This window comes from Delphinapterus leucas, chromosome 18, assembly GCF_059928025.1.
Source record: "Delphinapterus leucas isolate spDelLeu-1000000601 "Yukka" chromosome 18, BTC_Dleu_Yukka2, whole genome shotgun sequence".
Lineage (NCBI taxonomy): Eukaryota > Metazoa > Chordata > Mammalia > Artiodactyla > Monodontidae > Delphinapterus > Delphinapterus leucas.
In genome coordinates, this window is record NC_143146.1 from 55,906,122 (window position 1) to 55,925,394 (window position 19,273).

The following is a 19,273-nucleotide window of genomic DNA, read 5'->3' on the forward strand; positions in this document are numbered from 1 at the left end:
CATCAGCATGTCTTATGAAATTTGTGCACGGCATGTTATCACAGCTGTATATCATCACAGAGGAAAAAAAATAATTGGTTTTCCTTGGAGTAGCTCTAAGTTGATGTCATATTCAATAACCCTGTAGTTGAGAAAATCTATAGATGATGGATGAAGTTGAGACTCTCTTTTGAATTTAATTCCTCCTGTGCCAGCTTCTACAGGACCTGATGCACCTGTCATTTTGAGGTGAGTGCATGCAATATTTAGAAACTGCAACCAGGCGGTACTCCTGCCAGATAACAAACCACAGAAGAACAGTTTGTCTCATGTGTACAACAGCCTCGTTCCTCACTCTTAATCACGCCATAGAGGAGCCAGGCTAAACTTGGACGCTAACACTGGGGTCAGTGCCAAGGTGCAGCTTGAATCAATGCTGTGCATCAGGGAGTGAAGCTGGTGGCTTCTCCTTCTCTGGATTTGAGAACTCTGGAGACGGCCTTAAATATACAGGCTTCGAAGGTGGGGTCCCAGGCACGGTACCACCACAGCCCCACTGAGAAGACTTCCTTATGAGACTAAGTACTGCTTTTGTATACGCTGATCACTATCAAGTGGGGACAGGGTTGGATTGGGAGTCTGGGGTTAGCAGATGCAAACCGGTATATACAGGATGGATAAACAGGGTCCTACTGTACAGCACAGGGGACTATATTCAATATCCTGTGATAAGCCATAATGGAAAAGAACATGAAGAAGAATGTATACATGTATGTGTAACTGAGTCACTTTGCTGTACAGCAGTAATTAACACAACATTGTAATTCAACTATACTTCAGTAAAAAATAAATAAATAAGAAAAGAGAGAATATTTAGAGCTTTCTCTGGTCCTGACAAAGAAAAAGCCAACTTAGATGTATTTCGTGGGGCAGCTGAATATGTTTAGGTGAACAGCAACTTCCTTGCTGCTTCTTTCCCCTTCCTTAGTGTCCAGCTCGTCTTATTTATCTTGGATAAATGAGTCCAGACTTGGGCAGGGAAGCCTGGCTAGACTGTCCTAGATTGGCCTAGCACTGTAGTCTAGATGTCCCTGTATCATCAGCATTTCAGGTCTGGCCTTGGGACTGACCTCACGACGTGGCCGCTCCTGAGCCTGGGGATCTGGCTTGGTGTGAAACTTTTGCACTGAACCCAACCTGGCGTCCAGTTGTGTCCACATTTTGAAATTCAGATTTATAACATGTGAAATGCAAGTTAATCTGTTTTCCTTGTACTCAGTTTTATGTTGGATAACCAACTAATATACATAGTTACAGAAGAGCAAAGTCCCCACTGGCTTGCATGCCCCTAATTTGAAATGTGTGTAATACAATCTTGATGAAGTTAATCCTACCTCTGACAAAGCTTTTAAATTAACAAGTTGGAGGTGAATTACTTAAATATTGTGTAAGTGAATTATTACCTACGAGAGAACAGATGAGGAAAACAGAATTTCCTTACCGATCAGCAGAGCTTCTTTCTCTGATTTTAAGCCTTGGCTTCTTTTCTCAATATTGTTCTCTCGGTCTTGGTTGACCAATGCGACTGTCAACACATTAATTTCCTATAAAGTTAAAAAACAAAAACATATAGGCATTTATGTAGATTCTGTGCATTCCAACAAAAGCCACCAGGTCTTTTAAACTCTATAAAAAGAGGTAATCACGTCCATTTATAACTGAAGATCAACTTTTATAAGTGATTGATCTATTTGCCCAAGAGTAGAAGAGTAATTCTAAAACTTAGCCTCCTAGCTACTACTCCCAGCAAACTAAGTAACTCTTTGCAAAAGTGGCACATTTTGTGCAATTATCTTACGTTTTTAATCCATGTTTTGATAAAACTGTTAGCAACAACTATTTGACTTTAGCTACTTTAACAAAGTTTTTATTTCAAATATGAAAAAATTTCCTGAAAAGCATATACAGACTCATTTATAATACTATGCAAGTAATTTGTGTGAGTGTGTGGGGAAACAGGGCCTATTGGGAAGGTGAGATAGAACTGTTGTTAGGAGTGTTTAAGGTGAGTAAGTCTATGTCCTTATACATAACTGCAAAAGGTAGATAAAGCAAAGGTTGGTGAATCGTTTTCTCTGGAAACTAGAAATGAAGAATTGTACAGCAAGCCAGTATGTGAAACATTGAGGCTCGACTATTTTTAGTTCTTTCAGTATTATTATTATTATTCTTTTGCGGTACGCGGGCCTCTCACTGTTGTGGCCTCTCCCGTTGCGGAGCACAGGCTCCGGACGCGCAGGCTCAGCGGCCACGGCTCACGGGCCCAGCCGCTCCGCGGCATGTGGGATCCTTCCGGACCGGGGCACGAACCCGTGTCCCCTGCATCGCCAGGCGGACTCTCAACCACTGCGCCACCAGGGAAGCCCTCTTTTAGTATTTTTAATTTAAAAACAGAGAAAAAGATTTAACTCATATTCTCCCAGACTTGATATTAGGACTCAAAATGGAGAATGATTTAATAGGAGATCAAATTTAATGATCAGAGACCTGCATATATGGGATGGTAGAATCATTAGGGTAGTGGAATCTCACTGGAGGGAAATTTCTCACTTAAGATAGGCCTTAAAGAAGGGCTAGCACATTGGACAAAGAGTTAAGGATACTGTTTCCATTAGATGATAAGGACTCTGTCAGAAGGACAAAGGGTAGGTAGGGAGGGACAAAGGACAACTTAGATGGTTTGGCAGGTGTTCCCAGGACTGGAACTGGTTACAGGATAGATATTTAGCTAGTTTATATAAATTAACAAAGTTGGCCAGATAAAAGAATATAGGAAATTATTGGGAGCATTTTGAGCATGTAAAGATTCTACCTGAAGGCATTCAAATTAAGACTGGTCCAAGGCAAGTCGAGCCAGTTAGACTTAAAAGGTCACTAGAAAGATGCTCTTATACTTCTAAAAAGGGATCTTGGGAAGCAGTCCCAGTAGAAACACAATCCAGAACTTGAAAACAACAAACCCAAAGGTGTATGTAGACGGGGTCAGAATATTTTATAAAGAGAAGTCACAGGGAATTCCTTCTGTGATGAAATGACATATGGATGTGTTTTAACGGCTTGAAGAGGTATAGGAGGAAACAGAGCAGAAGGGGAACTCTCATTTCCATTATAGTCAAAGGTGTGTCCAAAAAAAAATATTAACTAGGATGATGATTGTATTATTTAAGAAAAATATAAATAATGAAGCTCATGGCTGAGTGGAAACGGTCTCTCCAGGAAGGGGTGATCTGTTAACACCCTGGATGATAACTGGGTTCAAATGAAATTACCGAGGGGAGTTTAGCAGAGAACAGGCCCACATTAATTGCCAACACTGAGTGGTGTCCTGAGGCCATCACACAGTTAAGGATCCAGGTTTTTTAAGGAAAATGAACCACAGAGGGCAGGCAGCGCATCAGGAACCAGCAAGAGATGGCAAGGGCAGGCCAGACTAAGCCTAGTCAAGGTGCTGTAAGGCTCCTGTCCCCATGTCCAAAGCTGGAGTCATAAAGAAAGGGCACTTTGAGCAGGCTCCAGCAGGTGCTATTGGATCAACAAGTCTACAAGGAGCCAGACAGGCCTTACCAGTGACTGCTACTTTGACGATGTCTTAGGGCTGGCTACATGAGGATGGAAAACTAAGAGTCTGTGGAAATATTTCTTCAGGCTGAATATGCTCTGCCAACCACAAATGGTGCGTTCCTGCATGGTCCTCGTCTGTGACCATGGAGTAGACACACCTCTCTGCCAGGCTACAACAGCAAGCAGTGCAGCAGGCCTGGCCCAGCACAGAACCAAGGCTCGGCAGATGGTTCAGCCTTTGGGTACCACTGTGAGTTCTGTCCAGGGTGGAGATGTTGCTGCTTTTCTGACTCCCCCGGAGGGAGAAGAAGAGCTCTGCCAGGAAGCGGTGCAAGACTTAAGCTCATCAGGCAGGTTCCAGTTACAATTGCATATTGTAATAAGGTGGCTTCAAGAGCCTACAGAAGGGGAACTCTCATTTCCATTATAGTCAAAGGTGTGTCCAAGCATGTAAACAAGAGACTTGGGTCTTTAACACCATTTAGTGAAGTGGACCAACTTGTGACCATTCAGAAGCGTTACTACTGACTAAGCGTCCTAGAGCCTAAGCCTGCCTCAGGCATGATATAAAAGCTCAGATGCTTCAGAAAGAGACAGACAAATACCATATGATATCACTTATCTGTGGAATCTAAAATATGACACAAATGAACTTATCTACGAAACAGACTCACAGACATAGAGATCAGACTTGTCGTTGCCAAGGGGGAAGGGAGGAACTGGGGGAGGGGTGGAGTGGGAGTTTGGGATTAGCAGATGCAAACTGTTATTTATAGGATGGATAAACAACGATATCCTACTGTACAGCACAGGGAACTACATTCAATATCCTGTGATAAACCATATGGAAAAGAATGTGTGTGTGTGTGTGTGTGTGTGTATATATATATATACACACACACACACATATACATATATATGTATAACGGAAGCACTTTGCTGTACAGCAAAAATTAACATTGTAAGTCAACTATACTTTAATAAAATAAATTTTTTTAAAAAGTTCAGACTATTGCTGACAGAGTCACAGAATTAATGAGATGGGTTATACATTTTGCCAGAGACATAATTTAAAGTTAATATGGGTGTGTTTTAAGGGTTAGAAGACAGGACAGTAGTTTTAGATAGCCACTTGACGTGCCGTGCTTTTATCTTTTTCCACTGTAACAAAAAAGGCGAGGAGTATTGTAATGACTCATGACTCACTGGTTCCTTAGAAAAGTAAAATTAATTTGATTTGTCTGTATTTGTAGTAGAGTTGTTTAATTTAACAAGAGAATTACAGTTATTAGTAGGTGGCGAGTTTGGGGTTGTCTTCAAAGTAGATATAAGCAATATCCGTACCCTCTTTTTGTGTTTTCATTTAGCTAAATTATCATCCAATGTCTGTCAAAAGAGCTCCATCATTATAACTGGTTGAAGGGAGTACACAGAGAGAAGGTGGAACTAAATAATTCCCCAAGTCAAACCCTTCTTGCATTTAAATTAAGCTAAGCCTATTTTTACTTTCAGCCACTCAATAAATATTTATGCTGCATACATATATTACATGCCTACCACATGCCAAGGAATGCTACGTTTTAAATGATACTGAGTCTAAAAGTGGCAAGAGGTGCATGCTTACCAGCAAGCAATTCTTTTTTTTTTTGGCATGGAAGATAACTACTCCCCATGCTCCACCCCCCCATACCCAGGTAGTTATATTTTAATATTCTAAAAATCAAGAGAGAAAAAATTATCCAAAGAAATTAATTTTTTTTAACATCTTTATTGGGGTATAATTGCTTTACAATGGTGTGTTAGTTTCTGCTTTATAACAAAGTGAATCAGTTATACATATACCTATGTTCCCACATGTCTTCCCTCTTATAAAAGGTCTGTAAGAAAGCTTACAGGAAATGTCAGTAGATGGAGCTGGAGAAGTAGGTGGACCAGGATAAGGAGCTTGGATTTTACCTGGAAGGCTTAATGAGTGAAGAGTGTTCAACACAGGAGTTACATGAACAATTCTGCATTTTAGGATGCTGGTTTGCAGGAGGTGGAAGTGGGGGCAGGGATGCCAGGTTAGAGCCTACTGCAATTGTCTATTTAATTCTGACCTTTTTATAACGAGGGTAGAACCCAAGTCAGTGATGTGCAGAGGGCGAAACATAAGAGATATTTAAGAGGTAGAACTAAAAAAAATCCGATGACCTGGTGGATGAGGAAAATGTTGAGAATGACTCAGTGCCTCCGTGAAAAGGAAAATAGAGAAAGAAGCAAGTATGGGTGAAGATAATTTGTCCAAATTTGAACTTAAGGTTTCTATGACATATTGTCAAGATATCTGAGAGAAAGTAGGATCCACAGGGTTTTGAACTTCGAAGCAGGGCCCTGACAGCTCTTTTATGGCCCATTTCTCAAGTTAGTGTTTGTGGCACACAACCCTGATGTCTCCTTCTGGGACAAAGAAAAGGCTTGCTTATTGCCTGACATAAAAGAGATGGCTCCCCCAAGCTCACTGTTCCTCTCCTGTAACATAATCCACTGTATGTTCAAGCTTCCATCTGGGCCCCTCTATCGGGGCATGATCAGCCTGTAAGATCCGTGAGGGTAAAGCTGGTGAAGCCAGGACCACTGTCTTGGGAGCACAGGATAGAACCTCAAATGGACATCTGCCAAAACCTTCTCTGAGAACAGCCCATCACAAAAGGGACAAATTGACCATATGGGAGCACATTTTCAAGGGTATCAGAGGATATCTAGTTTGTGCTTCATCTCTAACTCTATAAATCCATGCTTCAAGTCTAAGTCCTGGTCCTACCTTAAGAGTTTCACATTCTCTACCCAGAATGTTCCAACTTATCTCTTCAGTAATTAGGGAATACCTTTTACTGGGATGTTGGATCGTAAGTTAGAAAGACTTTGCCCCTTTCTTAAAAACTTCACTGTTCTTTTGACTCATTCCTACCCCAAATCTCTGGAATACAGAAAGAAACTTTCATCATTAGAAACGTAAAATTAGTAGACTCTTTATCTTTTATCACATACACATCCTTTACCCTGATAGTTGTAATATGCCCTGAAGAATTAAGTGTCTACTGGTGAAGGTGTTCCAGGTGCTTAGAGATGGCAAACTGGACGTGGATCAGTGCAGATGGAGGTTATTAAGGACAAATTGTTAATGGTGTACAAAGTATACGGTAGGGAGGAAACATCAGGGTGCGGATCAAGAGTTTCCGCACAGTGAGATCAACAGGATTATGAAATCGTATTCCAAAAGAAGTGGTGCGGACACCATTCACTTGACACAGTAAAAAGCACCGCAGTCTAGAAAATGCACAATAAGTAACAATTCTGCACTTGGCAGGAGAATGAACAAGGTTATCTAATAAATCTTTTCTCAGTCTACCTTTTAACTCTAATTTCTGTGATACTTAGAAGGAATCATTAAAGGGCTGCAAGAAGAGGTTTTTCAATATCTGAAACTAGATATCATGGAGGTTTTTTTTAGACTTCTTAAAGGTTAAGCTACTCAAAGGCAGAAATTTCCCCTCGAAGAGTCCTTGTCAATTACTTTAAGAAACGGTCAAAGTAGTTCATCCATTTAGAAAAGCTCTTTTTAATTAACTTACTGAGCTAAAACTGCGCTTTGCTTTTGTTTTGTTTTTGTTCCCCTACACCTACCCAAGCCCCTAAGAACCAAGAATACGGTTTCTTCAGCCTGATAAAAGCCTTTCGTTCTTCCTTTCACTTCGTTATTCCTGTGGCCTGCTCAACTTTAGTGCTATTTGCTTTCTGCTGCAAAGCCTCTCGAATACATGGTGCATACCCACTGTATCTACTGTCTCACCACCTGAAACCTCAGCTTTCTCATTAATCACCCGATGAAACTATCCTTTGAAAGATTTTCAGTGACTATTTTCTCAGTCTTCGTACCATGTGATATTTGACATCACTGACTCTGTCCCCTTAAACCATCTGCCTCATTTGCTTCTGTTGCATAAGAAGTCCTGGTCTTTTTCCTCCTAATTTTTTATTTCATCTTCATTGGTTTTTTCCTTCCCTCTGCGGGCCCAGTACACATGGATAAGAAGGTTACTTTCTCCGTTTATCCTCTTTGATACTTTTGCCAAAGCTCAGTCACCACTTTTTCTTCTCTGTTTCCTTTGATCAGAGTTCTTTCATTCTCACAGGTTCAGCTATCGTCACACTTAACTCTTTAACTTCTGTTCCTTATCACCAACTGACCACTGGGTTTGTTTGCTTGAAATGATCGCTGCCCGTTTCAAATTCAGAATGAGAGGTGGTCATGAGGTGGTAGGGGACATACTACATGCTTAAGTTTTAGCCTTGGCTCTTCCACTAACAGTTAGTTGACCTGGGGCAACTTATGCAACATCTTTAAGCCTCAGATCAGTTGTCTAAAAATGAGCATGCTGGGTAGGGTCCACCATCTCTGAATAATGCTTTATGGAACCCCGTCAGCTTTACAGAGGTGACATGGAAGGTCCAAGGAGCGGATCGCTAGAATTCCCACTCCATTACAACTTGCTTCTGTTTTATAATACAGGACTTCTATTTAAGGCTTCCTTGAAAGGAATGTCCTTATTTTGAAAAATGTGTGAATCCAAGTCCTTCCTGATGTGGTGGTTCTTCTAAAATTCTATAATTTTATGGCTAAAGTCCAATTCACCTCACATGTCAGACTGCATTTTCCTCTAACTTTTCTGTTTCTACTAGTAGCACCGTCATTCTTCCACTTGCAGGCCTTTGATTCATTCTCTTCTATCCCCTAAGGCCTCCCTAGACCTGAATTCTATCAAGTATCTGTGAAATGTCTCTCATTCCCCTTCCCCATTTCCACTACCAGTGCTCTACTGTCACTTCTCCTCGTTTCTTACTTGGACCACCCCAAGAACCTCCTACCTTGTCTATGCCTTTGGTTTCTTCCTCTTCCAGTCCACCTTACATGATATTACCAGATCAGTTTCTAAAACGCCACTTTCATCTTGTCAATCTCCAATTTAAAACTCAGATGCTTTCTGATAACCCATAGGAAAAACTCCGATGCTTTCCAATAACCCATGGGAAAATCAGATTGAGCCTGGCATTCAGGTTCTATCCTACCGATACAGCCTATCTCCTTTAGATGTTCTGTCCAGATACGTTCATAGAAAGCTCTCTCCTTTTCTTCACCACCTCCTACATATATTTTTATACATAGCACAAGTCCCGTATCTCTTAAGGGCATTTATTCCAGGCTATTTGTACATTTTCCTTATCTCAGCATATTTCCCCTGTCACTTCTGTGGCAGCTGGCCACTTATACATTTGGAATAAACCGAGTCACCTGTGTTTGTTTCCTCAACAAAACCGCCAACTCCTTTAGGGCACTCACCGTATCCAAGCAAGTGAGACAGCATGGCCGAAAGGGATCCGTGTTCTAATTCTGTCGCCGTTATTTATGTACTAGGTAACTTTAGGCAGGGTATCTCTGAACTTTCTTTTACATAAATCATGGATAATAACCCATACCTATCCCCCGGGGTGCTGTGAAGACCAAATGTCATATGTGACATGGTGCTTTTGAAAACTATAACCTTCCAGGAAGGCATCACTATTATTAGGATTGTTACTCACTTTTATTATCCTCAGGACTGAGTGGATACAGCACAGGTACATAATAAATACTTGGGGTACTAAATCTAGGTGAGAATTCTGTATAAGACCCTGACTACAATTATATAAAAACATGTATGCGCAAGTGATAAATTGTCATGGGATTCAAACTGTACATATTTTCTGTTTTCTAAATGTTCTGTGGCACTGTTCTTTTACTGCTATCCTTATACTTTAAAAAGAAATAAAAAGAAGCCTATGACAGGCAGATGCCATTTTGAAGAGCTGTATGTAAGCACAGCCACTAGCTGACTACTTGACTGAGTGACATACCAAACGACATCCTCGCCACACCACACACATATGAAATCTACCCTGTGGCCCTCCAAGGGCTGACGGGCCCTATAGCTCCTAATGCAAGGTGAGTGGGGCAGTTGTCAAGATCCGCATGGTAAAGATTCCTCATGTCACTTCCCACACCGTCACCACCACACCATAAGGCCTTACTCTTAGACATCACACTCCATGGAATCAAGGGCCCCGTAGACTATGGTCAAGATGCCAGTTAGCTACTTTAGTATCCTTTACTCAGAATTTTTTCAGAGTACCCAAAGTAATCCATCAAGTGACAGGCCAGTCTCCACTAACCTTCAGGGATTCCTCATAAGATTAGAACCATGGTCGGAGGAGGAAGGGGGATGGGGATACGTCTCACACTTTCCTTTATGAGCCAGTGACTGTCACGTTGCAGGTGCCCAGTGGCTGATAAATGAAGGAACGGCCCACAGACAATGGCCTGGAATAGTGAAAGAAAAATGATGGATCTGGACACAGAAGACTGGTTCTAATTGCCACTCGCTGTGTACCCTTGTTTCATGATTCCTGTTTGTAAAGAGAGGGATTTGAAGCAGATGAGCTCTACAGTGTCTTCTTGCTCCAGTATTTCATCTCTGCTGTGAGCCCTTTTCCCTGACTTGGAGCTTCCCTTCAGGGTAAGGCAGCCAACTTGGTACTGACAAGGTTCACTTATCCTGGATTTCAGTGCCAATAAAATTAGAAGGAAGAGAAAAAGAAGAGGGACGAAAAAATCATTTAAAAAGCAAATGGATGAGAAAAGGATTGATGAGAATGAGTAACTGAGTAAGCTTCAAAATTTCTTACGGTTCAAGGGAATGCAGGATCTCGGGAATTTTCTGTGGCTTAGAAGTCCCAAGGCCTCACTAATCTACCAGTTGCTGAAGGTTGGTACTGCCAGTCCTGAGGGTCATGGGTCCCCACCCACCTGTCCCTTTTCTCAGAAGCCTTTGATGTCCAGGGTCTGCAGAGGGGAGCCTCAGAGGCCCAACAGGCTTCAGCCTCAGAGAGACCATTTGAGAGCAGATGTGTGGAGCACCGGCCCTCAGCCAAGAGTTAGTGATTCATCACAACACTAGCACATTTTACACACTGGGATATGAGCCACCGCATTGGGCTTCAGTTGCTGGACTCAGACCCAGAGTGCATGCATTATGTCCTAAGACAACTCCAAGATTTTCTAAGATTTCCACTTGCAAAGATTAAAATCAGTGAGAACTGGTTATGCATCATTAAAAGGACCCTTTAAGGGCTTCCCTGGTGGCGCAGTGTTTAAGAATCCGCCTGCCAATGCAGCGGACACAGGTTCGAGCCCTGGTCCAGGAAGATCCCACATGCTGCGGAGCAACTAAGCCTGTGCGCCACAGCTATTAAGCCTGCGCTCTAGAGCCCGTGAGCCACAACTACTGAGCCCGTGTGCCACAACTACTGAAGCCCGCGTGCCTAGAGCCTGTGCTCCACAACAAGAGAAGCCACCGCAACGAGAAGCCCGCACACTGCAGTAAAGAGTAGCCCCTGCTGTCCACAACTAAAGAAAGCCCGCTCGCAGCAACAAAGACCCAACGCAGCCAAACATAAATGAAGAAATCAATTTAATTTAAAAAAACCTTTAAAAAAATAAAAAAGGACCCTTAAAAAAAGAGAAAACTCACTGTGGTTTAGTTACCAGAGATATCCACGTAAAGCATTTCTCCTGGTGGCTTTCTTTTTAGATCACTCTTGGTTATATTTATTTAATAAACACATACAGTGCTTAATTTGTGCAGGTAGTATTATAAGAACTTTACAAATATGAACTCACCCAATCCCCCTAACAGCTCTAGGAGGTCAGTGCATTTTACAGATGAGGAAAATGAGGAATGGAGAGGCCAAGGACTTGTCTACGGTCACACAACTAGTAAGAAGCAGACTCAGGATGTGAACCGATGCTGTCTCACTCCAGACTCTTAACCACCAAGCTGGGCTGCCTCTCTTGAATGGACTGTAATGTCAGCCTATTACAGTCCTTGTCAACTGAAAAATGCCTGTTGACCACTGGGACGCCATCCCCTTCTGAGGGCTGCCAGCAGTCCGGGCCTCTTGGGGGGCCAGCAGGGGCTCCATGCTGGCTGATGAGCGGTGGCTCGGGTGCAATCGTGAACGCAAAGGGGAGCAGAGCAGAAAGGCAGCAGGGGCCTGGCCCAGGAGCAGTGTTAGCTGGGATGGGCCTGGCTCTCTGCTGCTGTTAGGTGGTGACACCTTGTCCTTTGGCCAAGCGTGACTTGTAACCATGGTTACAACAGGCACGCAGTTTGGAAGATGTGTGCAGGGGAAAGCCGAGGTCGAGGCAGTGCTCCAAAGACCAAATGAGGGCCACGGGCAGGACCGGCCAAGCAGATGAAGAGACTCGGGCACGGGGACTGGGGGAGCCCCAGCTATACCCCAAGTATGTGATAATAAAGCAGAACCACTGAGGTGATGGGATAAAAGAGAAAAGCGGGGGATACAGAAGCCATTCTAAAGGAAGAATGGACAGAGGAAAGAAAAGAATTAAAAACTTTTCAGCAAAGTCTGGACCACTAGCAGAATAATGATGCTAGAATCAGAGGTCACAAAGAATGAGAAGTACTGGCTCCAGTATTTCAGAAATACTGGATGTGAGGTCTTGGAAAGGTAGCGAGAAATATGGGTCATAGGCTCAGGATAGCATCTGGGCTGGCAGGGGCTCTCCAGCCCATCTGCCGTCTCTCCCCCGTCCCGCAGGTAACGAGGGAGTTGTCCTTGCCACCCTCAGAGTGTCTCTGCCCGGTCTTCATGTGCCTGCTCTACCTGCAGTCATTTCTCTACAAAGCGACAGTGTTCTCAGTTGCTAGCACAGTCCCCTGCACGTGGTAAATCTTCAACCAATATTGTTTGAAAGAATAAATGGTAGACTCTTGGTAATATTTGTTGAATGAATCTGTTATTACCCAGAGAGGATAAACCTCATAGGTGAGACCGACTGGCAGTCACAGGATCTGGTCAGTACCCTTGGCTGGGAGTGATTTCCCAGAAGTCTAGGAGGACTACATATAATGGAGAGGGGAAAAAACAATGCAGTCGCTTTGGGTATTTTACATTCTTCTGGTCCCTAAATGTATTTGATGTAGCATCATTTTAAAGTAAAATAATTTCTTTACTACTTTAGATTTAGACAGTAAAAAGTTAACTTTGAGTTTGTATCTATTATTAGTGCTTTCAATATTTTTTTTTTTTTTTTTTTTGCGGTACACGGGCCTCTCACTGCTGTGGCCTCTCCCGTTGCGGAGCACAGGCTCCGGACGCGCAGGCTCAGCGGCCATGGCTCACGGGCCCAGCCGCTCCGCGGCATGTGGGATCCTCCCGGACCGGGGCATGAACCTGTGTCCCCTGCATCGGCAGGCGGACTCTCAACCACTGTGCCACCAGGGAAGCCCTTCAATATGTTTTTAAATTAAATATTAACTTTTTTGGGGGAGACCATAATATAAGCTTATAAACTTTTCCCTTTCTTTTCCTGTTTAAAATTTAAGATAATTCTCTAGTTCACGTTCTTTTTTTTTTAACATCTTTATTGGAGTATAACTGCTTTACAATGGTGTGTTAGTTTCTGCTTTATACCAAAGTGAATCAGCTATACATATACATATATCCCCATATCCCCTCCCTCTTGCGTCTCCCTCCCACCCTCCCTATCCCACCCCTCTAGGTGGTCACAAAGCACCGAGCTGATCTCCCTGTGCTATGCAGCTGCTTCCCACTAGCTATCTATTTTACGTTTGGTAGTGTATATATGTCCATGCCACGTTAATTCTTAATAATAACGTTTCTTGGTTTTCTCTTTACAAATATATATACTGGCAGAAAACGTACAGAATATAGATTTTAAAAATTAACTGGAATTCTACTGCTCAGATATAAGCACTATTAACATTCAGATATTTACCTTTCATATTTTATAAATAACCCTCCTCCCACATACTCATATATATAGTATTACGTTATATACACACACACGAATGTATATATATATAGTTGTGTGTGTGTATATATATATAGTCGTTTAATTCTTATTTGAAAAAACAGGATTATCCCACATATACTTTTAACAAGAGAACCCTGATAGGGAAGAGTAATTTCAATTTTGTAATGTTTTCCATTAAAAACCAAGAGCATACTCCTGCCTGGATCATAACTTAACTATGGCTATCACAGTTCACACCAAGCTTAAACGATGGTCTCAAGCTGGTGATGAGATGCCTTTCTTTTGGCATAGTTTTGTGACAATCATATTAAATAAAACCTATGTAAAAATGAGAAAAAAAATCTTCTGTATTCCTTTAGCTCCATTCATTATTTAAAGGGCAGGTTGTAGTGTTTTATTTTAGTTTTGCTATATGCTGCCATAAATGTTGCCAAGTGAAAAAAGATACACTTGATCTTGTGTGTTTCTCTTCAATACGTAAAAAATGGGACCCATACTACTATATCCACACAAGTGAGGCTACCCTTCAGAGCCTGAAAAAGTACTGACGTGAAAAATCTCCTTAACCAATAAAAATGGAGCAGCAAACAAGAAACTAACGCGAAATACTTTAAAATGTATGTACGTGCATCCAGAATTAGTCAGTTTGATTCATCTTGTATGATGCTGACTCTATTGTTGGTGAAGATTAATTGTATTGCGGTGCTCTTGGCATGTTATTTTCCCAGTCCGTTTCTCAGTATGACATTTCGTATTTTTCTCTGCTACGAAGCAGTCACTATCATAATTTTCACCTGCTGAGTTTACGTTACTAACAATAATATTAAAATTCAGAGTCTTTTTGACCTGTACAGAGGTAAATCAGGTCATGAGAATAGATGGGATGCAATCTGATAAATGGGAAAGAGAGACATTTAATTATTATTAAAGTAAAATCAAATTTTACAAGGTTTGCCAGCCATACTGTGAGATCTTAGTAGACATTAGATAGTCTCCCCTCCCTAACACACCAAAATCCAATTCTCTCTTCTCACTGCATTCTTGCATATGCCACCTATGAGAAATACTCCAAGAACAAAGTGGTCTGGATTGCTGATGCATGGTTCATGGTGGACGTAGAATTTGGGGTCCTCTGAATTAAAAAATAGTATGAATAAGGGCAATGATTATAATAGTTAGCTCTTGCTGAGTGCCTGGTAGATGCCAGGTGTTGGTCCTGCTATTATCCCCATTTTACAGATGATAAAATCGAGGCACAAATAAGCTAAGTACTTTCCTCAGCTCACATACCTAGAGAGTAGTGGCTGTAAGACCGGGCCCCAGGTAGCCAGACTTCGGAGCTAGTAGTAGTCTATACTGCCTTCTGTCCAAGTTACCTCTCAGGGAATCACAACGTCTGGACTTCGTTCAAGCCCCTAATCCCAGGCCAAGTCCTTTCCTTGCTGAGAACACTGAAGCCAGTGTTTGGTGATTTCCCTTTTCAGCACCTGCTGTCTCCACAAGGGGCCATGTGCTCCTTGAGGATGGTGACCCGGCTGTGATTGTGTGTGCTCCCAACACACAGCACTCTGTCTACAACACTGCGCTGCCCACTGTGTGGACTTGGGTGGACACAGAAGCAGCTAGCTGTGAGTCCACCTATCTTTCGTGTATTCTCCAAATGGCTGTGATTTCTTATAAACCGGAGCCTGGCAATTAGTAACTGTATATTTTCCTTTGGGGATCGAATACACAGCAAAGTTCAACGTTTAGACTAAAGTCTCTGGACACCTCAGTTCAGTATAGTTCGATTAGAATTTATCGAACCTCCACCACTCTCTCATCCATCAAATATGTATTGAGCACCTACTATATGGTTGGTTTTGTGCTAGATAAGATTCAAAGATGAGTAATAGTGGTTCCTGCTCTCAAAGAACCTAAGAGTCTAGAGTATGTAACAGGCATGTAAAATATACTGAAAGACAGTGTGATGTAACTATGACAAGGGTTGGCCTTGGGGGCTGTGGAAGCCCCTAGCAGCACCTGGTCTGAACTGGAGTGGACAGCAGGCAGTAGTTACCCAAAATGTGGTCTGCAGACTGATGGCCCTGGGGGCTTATTAGCAAATTCTCAGGCCTCAGCCCAAACCTTCCCAATCTCAAACTCTAAGGGGTGAGCCCAGCAATCTGTGCTTTAAGAAGCTCTCCTTTTGATTCTGTTGCTTACTAAAGTTTGGGAAGTATTACCTTAGAGAATGTTAAGACTCACAGACGCATAGCCATAGGCAAAGAAAACTTACACCAAATTGAAGCTGTAACATAAGAAAGCCGGATGAGTGACCCCTACCACCTCAATTCTAACTTTCACAGTGGGCAAGACTTCTGTACACATCTGAAACTGAACTGCAACGAGATGTGCTTAATCCTCAAGATCACCTGCAGATAATATAGATAAGGAAGTGTTTGCATTTCTCACCTAATCAGGCCAAACAGATCCACAGAGCTGTCTGAGGTGGCTGGAGTTTCTACCTCCACTCAATTATCAGTCAACAGGTGTTATAAATGTATTACAGATGTGCCCACCTACACAGGCTCATCACCCTGTTAGGTTCGGTAACACATACCTACACATTACCTGCCCTTAAGGCACTTACACCTGAGTTGAGAAGCTAGGCGTATCATAACTGGGTTGTTCAGAATGTTTGGGATAATGATAGCTACTGTGGGAATATTTAGAAGATGGTAATTGATTTGGGCTGACCTTAGGATAAGACCCCAAGAAGTAGGAATTGAGCTGGGCTTCAACACAGCAGAATTTGCATTGCCGGCAAAAAGCATGACGTGATAGATGGAGGAAAGCTGAATTACCAATAAAAAAATCTAATTATTTAGAGTTTTTCATGTATGGTGCACCTAGCCGAATTCGACCTGTTGACTAAAGTCATTTCTTCAGGATCCCAGGTCAACAGTTATTCCCAATAGCAGGCCAAGAGTTATTCCGGTCTTACCAAGGGGACCAACTTGAATACTGCTGTGTAAAATGTCCAGGAACAGGCTTCCCTGGTGGAGCAGTGGTTAAAAATCCGCCTGCCAATGCAGGGGACACGTGTTCGAGCCCTGATCCAGGAAGATCCCACATGACGCAGAGCAACTAAGCCCGTGTGCCATAACTACTGAGCCTGTGCTCTAGAGGCTGTGTGCCACAACTACTGAAGCCTGTGAGCCACAACTACTGAGCCTGCAAGCTACAACTACTGAAGCTCGTGCACCTAGACCTGTGCTCCACAACAAGAGAAGCCACGGCAATGAGAAGCCTGCGTACCGTAACAAAGAGTAGCCTCCGCTCTCCGCAACTAGAGAAAGCCTGTGTGCAGCAACGAAGACCCAACGCAGCCAAAAATAAATAAATAAATAAACAAATAAATAAATAAATTCATTTATTTAAAAAAAAATGTCCAGGAACGATACCTAAGCTTACAGCAGTAAGACATGTTATACTTGTGTGCACGTGTGTCAGTGTGTGTGTACGTGTGGTGAGGGGAGTGGGGGATTAGACCCACATAGGTTTGGGGGCTTTACATAGGTCGCACTTGCAGACCTTTCTCCTAGTTTCAAGTCATCTTTCTCAAAGCTGGCAATGGCAAGAAACTGTGCAAATTAGATTCTGAAAGTCTCATAAACGTAAGTAGCTCATCAGCATACACCGAACAGTCTGGAAACTGTCCAGACATGAAAGGCACTCTGAAATCTCACAAGGAAGCTGACATAACAATAAAAGTGACGGCGATGCAGCATCATGGCCACAAATCTGCCCTACAAGGGCAATTTCAGGGCTGGGGAGGCTGAGGCTTAGAGGAGTTTCTTGGGGGAAGGAAAAAAAAAAAAAAAAAAGAAGAGAAATCTTAAAACAGCAACAACAACAAAACCTATTAAGTGTTCCAAGGTTGATGAGTCTTTCTAGAAAGAACGTAAGATGTGAAGGCCTCTTCCACTGGGCAGGGGCAGTAGCTTTCCTCCCCAGCTCAACGTTTGCTCTGCCTGAATTAGGAAGAAAGACATGGAGGGAGTTCAGGCTGAGGTGTGGCCTGAGGAAGTTCCAGCTGGCTACAAACAGGGTGCCTGGTGCCTGCGAGAGCAGTGCGGCCGGTGCCCCTCTGGGCGGGGTGGGCAGGCCAGGACGGAGGGAGGGGAGGCTGCATTTGGCGCGAACTCACAGCTGGGGCCGCTTCCCACCTCTCAGGTCCTAGACAGGGTTGGGGGAACGGAGAGGGGCGCCTCCGTCAGAGCAAGGCTGAACGAGTAGAACGCACTTCACTTGCTCATGGGTCCTCTGAAATGTCCAAGTAGTATTTCCAAGTCTGACCTTTGTAGTCACCCCCAGGAAGCCCATCAATATTGCATATGCAGATTAATATCTGAGTTGTTTGCTTCGAATTCCGGGATAAACTTCTTCTGGGGTAGAGTTTTCATTACGTGGGCATAGTGCAACTACAAACACACCTCTGGTGAAGGCCGTTTCGCTTCTCGAGTTGGCGGGGATGGGTGGGATGGTGGCAGGAGCAAAGGATGAAACTTAGGAAGACTCTTCCCGGCACAGCCTTCTCCGCCCCTCTCCCCCTTTTTTTCTTCTTTCCACCTTTCCGCCTACTTTCCCCTTCTTTGTCCTCGTCCTTACACATTTCCTCAAAGAAATACCACAGTCTAGTGAGTTCTGTGGCACTGTGATGGATGAGGTCTGGAGATGAGCAGTGTGTGTGGTGAGAGAATGACTGCCCCGTGCAGCGTTACACAACCCTCCTGAGACCCAGGGAGTGCTGAGCAGAGAATCCTTGCAAGACCAGCGTCAAGACGGTGAGCCGAGCAATGCTCGCCCCAGCCCTGGCCGGCACATTTCACACCTCTTCCTTTCCTGGTCTCTGTGGTTAGCAGAAACTAGGAGTGTAGAAATCACTGTAGAACATTTAATGTTCGAAAAACAACAATAAGTGTCTAGGAAGCCCTATAGCTCCTGAGAAACATAGAGAACTAACACCAGGGGACGCTCATCTCCTGGTGAATCCCTGTTCCCTGCTGTTTTCAGGTCACTAATCCTGGTGATATGTCAGCAGGAACCAAAGCTGTGTGAGAGAAGGAGGCGCCCCACTTTCCCCTACCATCTTCCAGAGGCACCAGAACAAAGTGCTTCTGTCCACATTTTGGGCTCCTGGCTTTTTCCACAAATGCTCCTCAACCTTCTTCCTGTTCCGTTTTGAGCAGCACATCAGGCAGTGCTAAGCTGTATCTCCTGGGAGGCCCGGTTCCCGTGAGTGAGCTCTCTAGGTTTATTACACTTTAAAATGATATTGCCTGCACTCAAGTCATGTCTGTATATTCCTGTGTGCATCTCTTGTTGACGGTTTTGAGTTTCCATGTATCTTCCTGGCCATATTAGAAATAAAAAGTTAAGGTTCTGTTTGGGCTTAGAACTCATGTTGTCCTTGTACTTGGACATTCTTCTCAATCTCATGTATTCTCTGGAGAGGGTGGGTAGGGGTGGCCTGGGTTTGGGATCCACACAGAGAACAGGTTCTGCCATCCCCAGACCACCAGGAAGACGCTCTAGTTCACAGCACAAAACCCCCAATAACATGTCTCAGTATCATTCTTCTAAATCATTCACGAAGGCTATACCATTTGCCTTTCTCTGCAGAATGCAGACATTTTTGGGAGCCATTTTCATCTCCTGTTGAAGAACTCAGTATCCTCTCTATGTGGTCAC

General features: G+C 43.2%; 1 protein-coding gene across 4 annotated transcripts in view; it reads right to left on the reverse strand.

Annotated features, from left to right (window-relative positions):
• Positions 1-19,273, reverse strand: part of ENOX1 (ecto-NOX disulfide-thiol exchanger 1) — a 630,834-nt gene that overhangs the window by 34,971 nt on the left and 576,590 nt on the right. For all 4 annotated transcript variants that reach the window (XM_089899512.1, XM_089899514.1, XM_022574895.3 and 1 more), the window contains one exon: positions 1,481-1,583. In XM_089899512.1, coding sequence (XP_089755638.1) covers positions 1,481-1,583 — 103 coding nt within the window. The remainder of the gene's footprint in view (positions 1-1,480; positions 1,584-19,273) is intronic.